The 16465-nt window shown below is 45.4% G+C and overlaps 1 protein-coding gene and 2 long non-coding RNA genes across 3 annotated transcripts; 1 reads left to right on the forward strand and 2 right to left on the reverse strand.

Annotated features, from left to right (window-relative positions):
• Window positions 1-3250, reverse strand: LOC112948983. The gene is made up of 3 exons (XR_003249744.1): window positions 3174-3250; window positions 1663-1819; window positions 1-32 (listed from the first exon to the last, which is right to left on the reverse strand). It is a non-coding gene; the product is annotated as an uncharacterized LOC112948983 (long non-coding RNA).
• Window positions 3251-5075: 1825 nt separating this feature from the next.
• On the forward strand, window positions 5076-13656 carry CCR7 (C-C motif chemokine receptor 7). Its single transcript, XM_026041379.1, has 3 exons — window positions 5076-5106; window positions 10812-10861; window positions 12563-13656. Exons 1-3 carry the CDS (start codon window positions 5097-5099, stop codon window positions 13625-13627), a joined length of 1125 nt encoding a protein of 374 aa, XP_025897164.1. The 5' UTR covers window positions 5076-5096; the 3' UTR covers window positions 13628-13656.
• On the reverse strand, window positions 7740-15950 carry LOC112949007. The gene is made up of 4 exons (XR_003249745.1): window positions 15863-15950; window positions 15006-15089; window positions 9846-9923; window positions 7740-7785 (listed from the first exon to the last, which is right to left on the reverse strand). It is a non-coding gene; the product is annotated as an uncharacterized LOC112949007 (long non-coding RNA).
• Window positions 15951-16465: the final 515 nt, after the last annotated feature.

The raw sequence follows: 16465 nt of genomic DNA on the forward strand, positions 1-16465 counted from the left end.
CCACAAAGCAGAGCCCATCTGGAGTCACATCCCTGCACAAAATACAAAGATTCAAATATAAACTAGATGCTTTTTTTCCCCTTATTTTTATTTTTTTAAGCTTATGTTGGAGAAATGTAACCAAAATGAAAACATTCCTAAGCATCAGCCAAAAAGTTTGGGTGGCCTGAATGTTGAAAAAGCTCCACTAAAAATATTCGTATAGAATATATCTTTTCATCTCCAATTTTAAGTACAAGAACTATCCGCCTGAAACCCCGGCGGGCGCCTGGGGCCATAAAGGATCGAAGAGGCCGCACGAGAGCCCATCCTGCTCAGGATCCAAAGGGGTTCGCGCCACCTGATCGCAGTTTTGAATAACAAAGAGTTTTCATTCCCATATTTGCAATCCCTCCTAGGAATGCCCAGCATGACTGAAATGGTGATTCTGCAAGTCTCTCCCGAATGGAATTTGTAGAGAGAACTATACTGAGATTGGCCACTAGACTACAGGCTTTAAAGATGAATCCTTTCTTTCTGCTCTATCTCACTGTTTTTGTTCTCAGTTCCTTTCTTTCGACACTCTTTTTCACTGTTTTCAGGGTATGTGTGGGGGGGGAGTGTTGGGGTTTTTTCCTTCTTCTTTGAAGTGGTTTTGCAGTTATCTGGCTGTTGTCTTACTTTGTTTAAGCTATCATGTATAGCTTCGCTTGCCACTTACAAAAACTTGTACTTTTTTTTTGAACAGCTGCTTTCAGTTTGCTGAAAAATCTATTTTAAAATCCTGGCACCTATTCCAGGGGAGCTAGGGGAGAACCAGAAAGGGTGACAGGAAAAATGCAAATATGACAACCAATTTGTGACCCCAGGGCGTCACCTGCAGCATGTGCAGAGCCAGAGCAAGCAGCAGGCTGGGGCACTGGCTCGTTGCCCAGCTTTGCACCTCCGCAAGCTTCCCTGCTGCCCCGGCACCCGCCTGCCCTGCTTGCTTCAGTCCTTGGGTGCATTGGCCTTGTTCCAGTTCAATTCTTGCACAGCAGATGCAATTCTGATCAAATTGTTGATGTTTTCTTGCAAAAAAAAACAGAACTTGGAGAAAGCCACCATCCCCGCTATGATGCAGGCAGGGAGAGGGGGGAATTCTCGGTGACACCAACTGGGTGGTGGACACAGGGACAGCGTTCAGGGCAGCGACCGCGGGCAACCGTTCGTTCTTGAGGCAAGCGAGCGAGTCTGCTCTGCAGATGACTTCCTCTATTGGGTGGATAAGAATCTTTTAATAGCCTCCTAGTGAGATCATAATCATAAGATTCTGCAGGGAAGCCCCTACAGCTCTGTAAGAACTCTTGTTCTTGAAGAATCCCATCTCACTACCACTCTTTAATGTCAGGAATTTACTTAAATTTTCACTTCTGCTATTTTGTCTGCTTGAAGACCTCCCTGGAGTAAACCTACTGACTTCAGCAGAGGAACCTTCCCTCTGTGTCTCTGAAATGCCAGCCCGGTGGCTTTGGGCTGGACAGGGGTACGTGGGCAGAAGACTGAACTGGGAGATTCCAGGGACCTTAGCTTTGTACTGGGGCTTGTCTGGCTGGCAAAGCAGCGGGGACATCGTGATGTCAGCATGATGCAAGAGCAGGGAAGCTACTGGGAAGTGGGTACTTGAGTTCCCTTGTAACTCACCAGTGCTTCTGTCTTTGTGACCCTGGTCTTCCTCAGGTAATGTGGAGGAATCCATCTGTGGATCCATCCATGGCTTAGATCAGCTACAGAACAGGAACATCCCTGGTACAGCGTGGGCTGAGTGGAGTTTTCCTTTAGTGCTCCGTGCTGTCTTCTCCTGTGGCAGAATGCAGGGAACACAGGAACAGATCAGAAGCTGGCAAGGCACCTCTAATACCTAAACTTAGCCTATGTTTTATTTCAGTTTTATGAAAAATCTTCTGCTGATACTCAGCCTGCAGTTGGATTATAGTCATTTTGGGTTTTTTCACCTGAAGCTGTTTGCCAATGCTGCTCGCTGGGCCCTGTTTGAGCTGGATCCAAGCGAAGCTGGATGGAATTTCCACCCACTGATAAATATTTACATGTCTGCTAAAATCTCAGTTCCATTAACGCCAAACTAATGAAAGATGCAGGAAAGCTTTGACTTGGGGACATGAAAGCATCTTATTTGGTGCCGCTGCAGAATGAAGCTGCACCTGCTCAAGGTACCATAGAGCCTTCTGAGTTCCACTTGGTAAGGTTCTACCACAGCTCCTCCATGCAGCCTGTGCAGGCTACCCAGGCACCGTCTGCTACGACGCGCTGTGAAACCCCTGACTGACTTAGATGAAGGAGGGGCTGCAGGAAGTCTGATCTTACAGACTAGGATATGGATGTGAAATATGTCAACTAAATTCCCATGAGATATTTCATCACTGAATGAGTTGCAATTCAATGTTAAATCAATTCAAAATAACATCTTTTGACTCGGTTCAGCAAATTTAGTGTTTCGTTTTGTGTAAAACCAACCTGAAATGAAATCTTTTACTGAGCTGATTTCCTGTGGAATTTATTGGGAAATGCATTTTCTTTTGAAAAGCAATACTGATGAATAATTTCAATGTAGCTCTAACACTAAAGTGTTGGTAGCAAATTGTACCACTCCTTTTCTTGCAGTGGTACACAGTAATAAATCAAGTTTCTAACAAGATATCCATGGATTCAGATAGTTTCCGTCTTGAATTTTTTTTTTTTTACAGTTAACTTGAATTTTAGGATGCAGAACATAGTCTCCTGTGAAAACAGCACAAGGCGATGATTAGGCCAGGCTCTGTTGAGTGTATTATGTCTGAATGTTCATGGACACTCACCTTCTATCAAAAGATAGCTCGCGTATCAGGAAACACCTATCAAAGGGAGTCTGTCGAAGACACAGAGCCATTAAAGCACAGTCGCAATGGACTGCAAATAGGCCATCCAAATTAAACCAACTTCAATAAATGTTTTAGAGCTATCCAGGTACGAAACACTACTGCTCCAAGAAGATTCAGTAACATAAACCCACTGCAAGTCAATATTTTAAAAATTTCCAGCTGTGTTTTCAGGAATATGATTTGCTTAAATGACCAGGCTCTGACAAAACACAACTTAGCATGTACCAAAACTCTGAAGCTAAAACTTGTGAACACGTACAGAATATTTGCAACTACCTGCAAAGCTTCTTTCCTCTCATTGTTTTCTGGCTTCAGTCCCCATGGATTTCGTGATATCTTCACTTAGACACTTAAAGCCTGGTCCTCTTCTGAGAACTGTAAAAGAGTTAAATCAGGGAGGGGGTTGTGTCTATCTTTACCCACCACCCCCACAGACAGCACAATGTCTGTTTGAAGACTTTACACCCACTATTTCTAAGTATTCTGCTGATACCTGAGAGAAGCCTTTGATCTCTAGCCCTATCTCAGGGAAGTGGTTAACTCGATCTCTCCAAGGTAGCCTACCTGCCTCGAGAAGGGGTGAACGAAAAGCAGATCCAGCGAGAGCCACAGAGCTGTGAAAAGCACCTGCCTGCAGAGCGAGGTCAGGAGCATGAGTGCTCAAACACGCTCGTGTGCGCTTAGGCAATGCTAAGGAAACTCTGCGGGTCACCTTCTGGGAAGCCTGATGAAAACACTGATAGTCTCCAGTGCTGGTTCTTAGCGCGCAGGGCAGTTACCTGGGGGGAGAAGCTGGCCCTGGGGGATCACAGAGCTGCCTTGGCCCAGCTTGGAGGGCACATGAAGTACTCCAGAAGGGGAGCAAGACAGCTGTGGTCCTACACAGCGAGAAGGTACTTAAGAGAAAATGGGACTGAAACAAAGCTTAGATGGGTCTGAAACTGTAAACGGATGTTCATATAGGATCTAAATATATTTGTATATATTGTATAATATTGTAAGTAAATATGTAATCTTTAAATTGGTTTATACCACCTAGATCTAAATCCTTTAGCCTTCAATTCTCTCTCTCTCTTGCCCGTAAAAGAATTAATGTGACATAGATACTGGATTTGCTTTGTTTTGAATTCGCTGAGGCTGAACAGTGTCTTTTTAGGTGCTTCCCAATCACACAAAATTGCCCAAGTTTCATTCTCTTGTGAGACTGGTCTTTCCAGCTAGTTTTGGCAGTTCTCTGCTCAGTGAGCTGGCTGATTTGAGTCCATCCCACACTGTTAAACCCTCTTTGCACCCTAGGTAGGACATGTGGGTGCCTAAGTGCAGCCCCAACGTGCCACTCGGTACCATTGGGCCTGTTAGGTGCTATAAGCTCCATCTCAGATTTGTCCTGTCATGCTTTATTTTTCCATCTCTCGAGGCTGCAGCAACAGTATTGCCATACCATAAGAGGAAGATGCACAGGTCAAGGAGCTAAAACACAGGTGTACACGTATGCTGACAGAGCAACGACAGCATTTGCAGTATCCCCAACCGAAAGGCTGTTTTCTATAGTATGTACCTGTGTATGTGACAGCCCTTAATAAGGCTGTTTGGAATTGAAGCCTCCAGCAGGAATTCTCCCACCAAGGAGTGAGGAAGGAGCTGCTGATGCTTGTTACACCTCATCGTTAGAGCAGTGAGCTGCAAGGCAGCTGTCCAAGCTGGACAGCCACAAACCAAGCTTTATACTGAAGTCGCATCAGCTCCGGAACAAAGACTACCCAGCAGCATCTACTGTGAGAAGCAGAAATAGCAGAAGAGCCTTTCCTCTTGTCCCGTTACCACAATTATAATTCTCATGTGTCAGTGCAAAAGCAGAACCTGCCTGGGTTACTGCGTCCTCGGAGCATATGAGCGCGTGTGGTTTCGACTTCAGCCTCCTGCGCTGAGGAAGAACGTGAACACGCTGAGTGCTTTGAAGAGGCTGGGGCACGTAGCTCAGCTTTCCTGTACCACTGAAAGCACAAGGAGAAAGAGGAGGGTCTAGCAAATGTCAGCGACGCCAAGGCATGTCATGAGCCTCGTGCAGAGGGGCAGGAAGTATAAAATGCAGAGCCTCCCCCGAGAGCCCGTGGCAGGAGCCACGGGGAGCAGAGGCTGCGCTGGGACGTACGATGCTCGCGCTAGTCTTGTGATTTCAGGGCTCTCTGAAACAAGACCATGGACAGTGGTGAGTACACACGCTGCAGCTTCTGCCTCTCCCTTCAGCTTTAATAACGAGGGTAATGCCTAAATTCACATTGAATGACACTGGAACGCAACAGAATTTATTTTAGTAGAGTATTTAAATGATGTAGAATAAAACATTTCCATCTTCCTCATATTATTTTTTAAAAAATCTAAACAAAATCATCTTTTTGTTTTTTCAATCTTAAAAAAAAATCTACTTCAGAAACACACAAAAAAAATACATTTGCAAAGGAGACTTCAAGGAACTCTTTTGTCCCAAAGCAAATTAACTCCTCCTGTACCATTCATAGTTTCAAAATGTTTCTGTTAGTGAGAAGGCAGCCATACAACTTTGACCCTTTGCAAAACTTAATTCTGCATTTGTTCATTGCTGCATTCCACCTGGATCTGTATTTCCATGATTTACCCATCATCATGAACAAACGTGCAAGAGAATTGTCTGTTCTGTAGTGCATGACATCCCCCTAGCCCAGAAGGCATAAGCCTCACAGCTTGTTTATGTATCTTGCTGAAAGTTTCAGGCTTTCTTTAGTCATTTATTGTTTTTTCACATGTAGTGCTCTGCAGCTTGAGTAGGTGGAAAGCTGTAGGAGGGAATGGCACTGTGGGTCAGAGATGCGATGGATAAGATGGACTCTTATTTTTCTCTAAGACTGTTTACTCTTTTTGACTGGTCTTATTACCTTTTTGCTCCAGTATTTGAAAAATATAATTCCAGCAAATGAGGGTGGTGCAGGGAAGAAGAAATGAAGCAACTCAGGGAGTTGAATTAGTTCATGAACAGAGCTCATAATACGACCGATACCTCTCTCTGACTGAAAGTACGGTTAAAGCTGTAACAAGGGTGAGTGTGATGGGACACTGGTCAACAAGTTCATTCCAGTAAAGCCAGGCCCTGGAAGTAGCAAGTTGAGTCTTGCAGGGGGGCAGGATGGGGGGTGCTTCTACCTTTTCTCTGTGGCATTCTTTAAATCAAAGCTTTGAAGTTATTAGAACTGTAGAGGCTCCCTTGCGTGTTCCCAGTGCTGCAGCAGCCAGCATCATCTCATGTTATGGCAACGCTGTTGGCTCTCCAGGCAGGACTTTCTCCTCCTGGAAAGTCAGCAGTGATTCCTGAATTAGGAAGTGGAAGCTCACGGTCACCCAACCTTTGAGGTGACAGTAGAGAGAAGTGGAGGAGGCAGGAGCAGGAGAGCCCTCCTGCTCAGTGTGAGAAGGGGATTCACCACGTGCACAAAGGTGCAGAGGTCCCAGCTAGCCCCTGGTCTGTGGAAAACCACAGTGTTATGTGTGAAGAACCATCCCTTGCATATTCTGAATAGGGATGAATGACATTCTGAAGATGGTTCAGAATATAGCATATTCTGAAGATGGACGTACTGGGTCCCATAGGATACAACACGGAGAATGGACAGAGTGAGTCTTCCCATGGCTGCGTCTTCACTGCTTCTAGCAATCAATGGTTTAGCAAGGTCCTGAAGGAGAAGCTGCACCCAAACAAAATCATCTCATAAGTCAACTGGATCTATTCACCACAGATTCATCTTTGTGATGGAATTTAAACATTTAACCCATGCAGCATCATCTGGCTGTTTTGGTGTTGTTCATTTATTTTAAGGTACTCTGTATTTAGGGGGAGATGGCTGTTATTTTGAGGAGGGTTTTAGGTTTTGGTTAACTGGCAAAGGTTAATTATGATAGAAAAAAAAAAAGAGAGAAAAAGTAGAATGTCACAAAAAGAATAGGATATTCCTGCTTTTTGACCTACTATTGAAATTCAGCAGAATATTTCAAAACATTTCTAGGAATGTGAAAATACCTGGGGCAAATGCACAGCATGACTGGGCCTGGGGTTTTGTTTGTTTGTTTTTCTACAGCAATATTGGAAATGCATCATCAGCTCCTTCAAGAATGATTTTTTTTTTAATCTGCTTTAGCTTGCCTTTTGATTCACAATTTCCTTAAAGGGGTAGAGAAGAACAGTTACCAACTTTCTTCTGTAACAGATCTATGAGTGCATGAAACAAAACTGACTTAGCTTCACTGGGCCTTTTTCACTCCTGAAATGAGGGTCTCCTTCCTCTACTGGCTGTAGGAGAAGAAAAAAAAAAAAGGGGGGGACAAAGTTGGGGGGCAGAACATGCACCGAGCTGCTAACTGCCAAAAGTCATTATATTATTTAAATATGATTAATTCTTCTCAGAAATAACGGTTGCTTTCCCCCAAAGGCTGCTGATGGTGGAGGCACCAGAAACTGGTACATGAGTAATGATCTACACAGTCCGTTACTCACTAGAAAAAGGCCTGCTAAGGTGCTGAGATTGAAACTTCTGTTTCACAATTTTGACCAATATGAAAAAAAGTCTCACCCTGCGGATTCAGTCAGAACAGGTCTGCTCAACGGTACCAATATATTGAAGTATTCCTGAGAATGTGAATCCAGTGACTGCAGCTCGCTGCTGCTCACTGTGCACTCCTCAGCATTGGCACTGGGGTGACCAGCTGCCCCGTGTGCGCAGGGAAGCGGCTGCCTGCGGAGCGGGAGCACCTTCCTTGTGAGGAACAAACCCCAGGATTCACTCCATAGGATTCTGGGCGTACCTGTGGGGCTCGCTTGGACTGCTGCTGCTTTTATCCTGCTTGAGATCGGTTCCTGCAGCTGAAGGGATAGAAACTGTATGGAATTTATCTGTCCAAACTTAATGCTTACCTTCCAACATAGCATGAAATGAATTCCATTTCAGACATTCACCCCAGACAAGTGAACAGTGCCTTAAGCATCTGTTTTTCCCTTCCTTACCAAGTGAGTCTTAGCAATCAGGTGTCAATGGCTAAAGTTAAGTAAGGTGAATCCCTCTCCATGTGCTTGTTCTGGGGAAGCAGGGAGAGATTTTCAAACATGACTAGAGGCTGCCCCAACAGTCCTTGCCAGGACAGGGCTCTTGAGGCTGGGAGCAAGCCTGGGTATACTCTGTTGGAGAGAGGGAGGCATGAAACAGGGCTTTGGAGCCTATCTTGCCCCATTCACTGTAACTGGGCTTTTTTAAGTATGACTGCCAGTTGTACAGTTTGTGGGGACTTTTGAGAGGGGAGTTTTTCTTAATATTTTGAGGAACGAAACTTTAGGAAAATACCTAGAGTTAAGAACTGCCACAGGCTTAAAAAAAAAAAAATTAAAAAAGAAAAAGAAATTGCCTATTAAACTCCAAAGTGTGTCTCATTTCCTCTCTCAGCCTATCTGCGCTTGCCAGGCTCCTCCCTCCCCCACAGCCCTGGCCTAAGCACAGGGCAGGGAGAAGCAAGCTCAGTCCAACCTGCCCAGAACCGGTGACACAGGGACTTGCTCAGCAGGAGCAAGGCAGGACCATGAGGTTCTACAGCCCCTCTAGTAATCTATTTGCAAATGCGTAACATGAGGTGAACAGGGGAAATTTCTTATAGCGAAAGTCATATGACATTTAAGATTTCTGAAACAGCAACGAAGAAAATATTTAAAAGCACAACCAATTGGTGAAACTCCCCAAAGGAAGGATACTTAGCTGAACTGTTTCAGGCTCATTAGTTGAGTCACTGTTATCAGTCCTGTTTTGTTACCCACTCCATCATGTGTTTAGAGAAAGAAAAAAAAAAAGAAACCCACGCCTCAGGAAAGAAAAAAAGAAATCCACGCCCTGAGGCTTCACACACAGGCTGCTCTGGTCAGTGAGGAGAAGGGGAGATGTAAAAAACTCAGAACAAAATGTTACTGTTAATGCTAAGCTCTCTAAAGCACCATGCTGGTACATTGGTCTGGCACTAGGAGGCACCATGGCTGTGTCCTTTGCAGTAGATAATTTAAAAAAATATAGCTGTTAGCAATGCACTGATGGACCAGCATTTATGCTGGTCTCTCTTCCCAGTTGGATGGGTCGCGCAGCATTCTTCTCTGCCACCATCATTTTATAAAACTTCTAGAAACTTAATTACTTTTGCATCTGCTCAACATGGTTGAGACTGGCCAGCAGAGGTAACAGTTACCAGGCAGATGCACCAACTACAAAAGCCTTTAGAAACCAGCTTATTAGAAAGGTATAACAGAAAATTAAAGACCCCAGTGGGTTTGCAGGGTCAGGATCCCCATGCCAGTGTCCCTGTCGAGAAGGCAGTAACATTCTCAGCTAAATTCACCCAGCAGGTTTGGGTGGTTTGGGGTTTCAGTGTTTCCTTCGTGACATGCGTAGCTGAAATAAGCAGCTTGGGGGGAGAAATGGCTAAATCAGGTGCTCACTAAGCTTCTTCCTGCAGCCTGGGACTGCACAAAGCAAAAGGCACTGGGCAAGCAGAAAATAGGGATAATCTTGTCCAAGGATAATCTTGTCCAAGGTACCTTGGCACTCCCTGCTCCTCACTGCAACCCTCACTAGTGACACATGACTACACGTGAGGAGGATTTGGATAATGTGAGGGGCAGGGAGGTAACTAAGCTCCCAGCTTCACGAGGCAGGATGAAAGATGAAAGCATAGGGGAGGCTCAGACTTCTAAGAGGCATCGTGGGTAACTCACATAAAGGCTCTAGGGGAAAACGTGTGCAGCTGAGGATCTTCTACCTTCACCATTCACATATATATGAGTATCTCTGAGCACAGATGCCAAGATAACTGCTTCTATTATTAACAATGCTATAGCAGGCAACTTAAAGCAGTTCTTACTAGAGATAGGACAGCAAGAACGACAGTTACCTGAAATTGAGGAAAACAATCCTTTCGGTCCAGTGTAACACAGGACATCAGCACAGCAGGGAAGGATGCAAAGGCATGCTGCAAAGAAATAGATAACAAGCAGTTATCCAGAACAGAGGTTTTTACAACAGACTGCTGTGCTGAGAGGGGCAAAGCAATCAGGCAAAACTATGAACAAACAGGCTTAACACCCAAGCAGGAGGCAGCAAGGGCTTTCTCTGCATTGCCAGCACACCTAACTCAAGCAAGAAAGTTTCAATTCCAACTGCCTGATGTAAAGGCTGATACGTGCTTTAAATAGAAGAAAAAGCTTTCACTGGCCTCTCTGCCTTGGCTAACCACAGGAAGAGCTGCTTGTCTGAGATTGCTCTCAGCATTATCACATCTGGCTCCAAATTTCATTTTCCCCCCAGCTGTCAGCATCCAATATCTCTACATCCAAAGACAGCTGAAGCCAGCCCTGACATTTTGAGCTGAATAATAAATCCCAGGCAGCTCCAGTTACGTATATCCTGTGGGGAGCAGAGCTTTCCTGTTCTGCAGCCCAGTTACCACACTGCCAGGGAACAGCTGGGCCGTTTGTTGCTCACACAGCTGTTTTTACATGCATTGAGTGTGCTACACCCTCAGAACCTACAGCAAGACACAGGCTGACTAGAAAAATAGCAATGGGTGCAAGAGTGAACGGGCTCTTTAGCTCCCAGCTTTTCTTTATGGGCCTGGAGGCTCCTCAGACCGAGTCCATGCTCTGACAGTAAATTGTCACATTACTCTGGCTTAGTCCCATAGCACCTTAAGTTTGTTTAGGCAGCTGAGAGGAGCTTAACAGTGTTGAGAACGCCCTGATGAGTGTGTTACTGCTGCACATTATTGCTCTTTTAAAACTTAGCTACATTTTCAAAGGGTCATCACATGAAAACCTCTGCTGCCCTGCTAACAATAACACGGTGTCTCTTTTTCTTCTAGGCAAGTGGATAAAGTTTACCGCTGTTTTCAGCCTTCCTCTAATTTTTCAGGTAAGATGTTAGAAACAATGTGATTGAAATGTAGCTATATTTGCTTTGTGGGTAAAGAGAGATTTTGGAAACTCTGACAGATCAAAAGCAGCTGCCTACAGTGCTGGAGAGACCTGTGGGGGATGCTGCTTCTCACACCAAGAATCCAGTCATGCGTGGAGGGGGATGATGTGAAAGCAGAGAGCAGTGCTAAAAGCCAGAGGGAAGAAGAAAAAAAATACACAGAACAAAAACAGAAAGAAAAAGAGAGTTTCATAGCCCAGGATTTCAGGATATCCTTGTGTGCCATTCTGATACCTAAATTAAGATTTTCAGGAAAAAAACCAACAGCATCATTTCCTGAATACAAGGGAGAACCTGGGTTATTCTTTTAGGAAAGATCTGGTCAAAGCACCTTGGCCTCTGCAATTTAGCTGAGGTTAGTAATGAAGAACTGAAATGTGCAAAGAGGAAGAGTTCCGTTGCCTTGAATTCCACGTTCATCTTCCTCCTCTCCGCTCTGAATCAACCCAAGGCTGGAAAGAGGACCCAAAGCACCACGTCGTGCTGTGACCTGCTTCTGAACCTCGGGCCTGGCCCCGGGCACCTGCCCTCCTGCAACCGCAGGGCGGCCGGGAGCAGCCCCGGGCCGTGGTGCGGGCTCTGCGGTGCCCAGCGAGGCGGGCGGCCGCTCTTCCCTTTCACTCGGGTGGCAGGGCGCCAGCTCACGCGCAGGATGTGGGGAGCGCCGAGCGCGCGCCCCAGCTCGGGCAGCCCGTGACACCAGGCAGAGACATCCAGAGGAAACCTTTCATCTCTAGGCACTGGAGAAAGGGCACTGCACACTAATAAGGCACAGGAAAGCAGGGCGCCCGCACCGCAAGCTCGCTCTGCCCTGCGGATCAGGGCAGTGTAGGAGGATGAAATAAGAATAATCAGAGCTGAAATCAGGGGCCTGGATGAGATACCAGCAGCGCATGCCCGTCAGCACCGTCACAATTTCCTACTGCAGTCACTGCATTTCGTAAGCGCTTCACTGACACCTCTCTTTAGCAGAGGAAGAAAAGCCAAAGGAGGCTCTGGCTTTGCGTTCCCACGGAGCGCTCTGCTCACACTCCTGCCTCTGCTGCTGCTCTGCAGCCTTGCTCCTCACTGCAAGCGAGCAAATGGGCCAGGAAGGCTCGCGGTGCCCGGCTGCTGTTGGCTGCAAACACAGCAGTTACCCCCCTGCTTAGCTCTTTCACTACTGGAAAGTTCACATGGAGAACAGGAGTGCACTGGGAGGAGGGACAAAAATACAATTATAAAATGCCTACTGAGTACAGTCAGTCAAGAAGAAATGGTGTTCCTTCCAAAGCAGAGAACAATGAAGTAGGTATTATTTTTTTCCTATTTTATCTGACAATCGACTATGTTTATATGGCTGCATTTGGGTCCTGAAACATACTCAAAAATTCATCTAATTGGTGAAAGTTTTCAGGTGTCACTTGGGTTGAGCACTAATTTCCCACTCCGAACCCCAAACCCCACATACTTATGGCAAAAGCCTGCATGCAGAAATGCTTGGAAATTCCCTGGGATTTTTCTGCCTTTTGTTGGTTGGACACTCCTGCTTGGTTTCCTGCCAGCTTCAGTCCACATCCTGGAACAACTCATGGGAGGGGAAAGGTTGTGCATGCAGAATACCCATGCCAATGCATTTCTCTCTCTTGCTGGTTCTAGTTCTGCTCTGGGAACAACGTTACTGATGACTATGACCCTAACACCACCATCGATTACACTCTCTTCGAGACCCTGTGCGAGAAAGAGGAGGTCCGTACCTTCCGTCGTACCTTCTTCCCAGTCATGTACTCTTTCATCTGCTTCATCGGGCTGCTGGGGAACGGGCTTGTGATGCTGACCTACATCTACTTTAAGAGGCTCAAGACCATGACGGACATCTACCTGCTGAACCTGGCCTTGGCAGACATCCTCTTCCTGCTGACCCTCCCCTTCTGGGCCACAAGTGCAGCCATGTACTGGTTGTTTGGGGAGTTTGCCTGCAAAGCCGTCTACTGCATCTGCAAGATGAGCTTCTTCAGTGGGATGCTGCTTCTCCTGTCCATCAGCATTGACAGGTACTTTGCTATTGTTCAGGCTGCCTCCGCCCACCGTTTCCGGCCCCGCATGATCTTCATTAGCAAGGTCACGTGCATCCTCATCTGGCTCCTTGCCTTCATCCTCTCCATCCCAGAGCTGGTTCACAGTGGCATAAATAACTCAGACGACCATCCGCGTTGCTCTATCATTGCTACTGACTTGCAGACATTCAGCACCGGCATCAAGGTGTCCCAAATGGTTTTTGGCTTCTTATTTCCTCTAGTCGTCATGTCTGTCTGCTACTTCATCATTATCAAAACATTACTCCAGGCCCGCAACTTTGAGAAGAACAAAGCCATTAAGGTCATCATTGCTGTGGTAATAGTCTTCCTCGTCTTCCAGCTCCCCTACAACGGGGTCATGCTGGCCAAGACCATCTCAGCTTTCAATCACACCAGCTCGTGCGAGGAGAGCAAGAAGCTTGACATGGCAGACGACGTGACCTACAGCCTGGCCTGCTTCCGCTGCTGCCTCAACCCTTTCCTTTACGCTTTCATTGGCGTCAAGTTCCGCAACGACCTCTTCAAGCTCCTCAAGGAGCTGGGCTGCCTGAGCCAGGAGCGCCTCTGGCAGCTCTCTGCCTGCCGGGACAGCAAGAGGTTTTCTGCAGCCATGGAGACAGAAACAACCACCACCTTCTCCCCGTGAGAGCAGGTCTGCAGGCAGGCACTGACTGAGCCGAAGGCCGGCACGTTTCAAGCCACAAATGTTGTTTTTACCCTATGTTCCTACAGACACAGAGACTTCAATAAAGCCATGACTAATACTTAGGCAGAGGCGGGGACACTGTTGGGTGTAAAACTTACTCGACCATTTGACCTTTATCTTAGTCTTGCCTAGGTGAAGCGAGAAATGGTCAAAATGGAAGTTCTTGAAACAGTAAATAAGGCAGCAAGATGTTCGTGCAACACAGCTGCCTGTTTCAGAGCTCCCAGGAGCATCGGCCTTGCTTTCAGCGTTGCCCCTACCGCTGCCCCCTGCTCTCCCATGCCCGCGAGCGCTGCGGCCGCGCTGGCCCAGCCTGCCAGGGGAGGCAGCAGCCCCAGGCCTGACAGAAGCTCCGGCAGCCCAGCACGCAACTCCCAGCTCTGCCTCCCCGCCTCCACAGTAAGGGATTTTGCCATGAGCTAAAAGCAAGCAAGAAAATACATTTTGCTCTGCATTACTTGTCTACCTTGATTGATACCACCCAATTGTTTAAAGCCTGTTATTTTATAATGCTAATGTAACATAAAATAAATGCTGCTTGTCATATGAAATGGGGGAGTTGAGACTGACACAGAATAGTCATTTGTTCTTGCTTTGCTCCTATAGTCCCTACTCAGGTAAGACACACAGCCAGAACTTAGCAAGAGTTAGGAGTACTTATAATACAGACTCTTCTTGGTTTTATCCCTCAGTAACAATATATTTTTAATGAATAATCAGGTATGCAAAGCTGCTTTTCATAAAAGATAAATGTGTACACAGCTGTGCACTGAAAATGTATTGCTTTAACTTACTCCAATAACAAAATCTGCTTCACACAAACATGCAATTGTATTTATATCTTGTCTGATAAAAACCTCCTCCGCAACCTGAGAATGCCTTAGGTCTTTATCAACTAGATATACCATTCATAGGAAAAAAAATAAAGCAGTTGCTTATGTAAGAATGAGATATTAAAGCACAGGCCTTAGATACTTGCAAAAAAGCGTGACTGGAAATTAGTATGAGGCCTACTACTCATCTAAAGAAATCACATGATGTAAAGGCATTAGTCCCTCCTGAACAAAACAGTGGTGACTTCAAAGTGAAAGTCGGTCTCAAAGCAAAATATTAACGGCCAAAACAAACTTGTCAGTTACTTAAGTCAAAATTAAAATGATTTACCCAAGCTCCTAACTTGAGATTCCTCATGGAAGCCTCAGAATTGACTGTATTTTGCTATTTCGGGAAAATAAATTGTAACAATTAATTAAAAAAAAATAGAAAAACTACTTTTTCTCCCCCACTCCTTGCATTTTCTCCATAAAATGTAGCTTACACACATTCTAGCAGTCTGCATCATATCCTTCTGGTCCTGTCAAGAACATGTTTGTGCTCAATCTAGCTTCATATCAGTATTGCCCTGCAGAAAAGAGAAAAACATGCTAAACATCCTAAAAAAAGTATTTTCTCTGTTAATGAATTATACAGTAAACAGGTCAGTGAATTTACAATAGGGGTATTTTTCTTTATTCTAAGCTTAACACAATTGTTGTAATGCTGCTCCAGTAATGGACACACTGATGGCTTCCTATCTATGTTTACATGAAAACATTTGTACTGTAACATTTTATTGTTCATTTTAATTAAAAAAAAAAAGTAATGAAAATATATGACTGTGCAAACTGTTCATAGAGGGAGGCACTGACCATAATTCTCAAGGCCAGAGCATTTCCAGAGTGTAGCTGCCACCATGCTAGTTCCAACAGCTCTGCAGCTTAGCCAGGCCAGCATGACATGATTAACATCTTCCTGATCTCTGTGGTTAATTTATGTCTCAAAATACAGGAACTGTCGATATCCTGTATTAAAAGCTCACCTAAACTGCCAATGTGCTCATCTCAACTTCACCATAATTCTGTAATAAGCAAGCAGAGATCCCTTTGTAAAATATCATGCAAAACCAAAAGCACGAGGTGCTCAGTTCCACCTCTTAATTCTATCACTGGAAGTGACATATTCTGAAAAGCCAATATTATTGCAGAAAATATTCAACTGCACACATCTCACTACAAGGGTGCAGGTTACACAGTCACAGAACACAAGTGGTTGTGAACGAAGTCAAATTTGACCATATTAGAGCACCCACTTCACACTAGCAAAGAGCACAAGTGTTTTGTGAGTGGAAATTGTTACCAATAACAGCAGTTTTGAAGTGTTGTCCAGGAACGCTTTGTACTCGCAGGGTGTGAGCTAACTCCGCGCGCCGATCTCCAGAGCACGTTTGGAACCTGCCAACAAAAACACAGGAAACGGGTGCATCATTTTTAAGACAGCTTATGCTCCCTGTCAAGTCCAAGGCACAAAAATCTGAGCCAATAATAGATTTAAAGCACGCAGATACAACCCTGCATTAAGCTCATGCTGATGTGGAACCGTTCCCTTCGAAGCAACACAATGCAGGGCTTCCCCTTACACCACAGAAATGATGCACCTAAATCCCATGAAAATAAACCATTTTGCCACTTTCTCCTGGGCTCCTAGAATAATCCAAGGCCTCGTGTTTGTCTGTAACAAATAGAAGCCATGAGCCACATACTTAGCACCCCGGAATCAAGAAAAGGAACCTCAGGCTACACCAGAAGACATGATAAACATGGAGTTTAGGTTCGAGTACCAAAGCAATACGGATCATTTCTGCTTTCACTAAACAGTGTGTGCCAGTTTCTCCCTAGAGAGAAAGTACCAGACTAGTTTCAGCATCCGGACCAGAGGTTCGAGCAGCGACGATGAGGAGCA

This window comes from Nothoprocta perdicaria, unplaced genomic scaffold (genome assembly GCF_003342845.1).
Source record: "Nothoprocta perdicaria isolate Ctin4 unplaced genomic scaffold, notPer1 scaffold_283, whole genome shotgun sequence".
Classification (NCBI taxonomy): domain Eukaryota; kingdom Metazoa; phylum Chordata; class Aves; order Tinamiformes; family Tinamidae; genus Nothoprocta; species Nothoprocta perdicaria.

Excerpts from the sequence above, each read along its gene's own strand:
- CCR7 (XM_026041379.1), top strand. Across the intron at positions 10,862-12,562 it reads GCCTTCCTCTAATTTTTCAG|TTCTGCTCTGGGAACAACGT; the intron begins GTAAGATGTTAG and ends TGCTGGTTCTAG.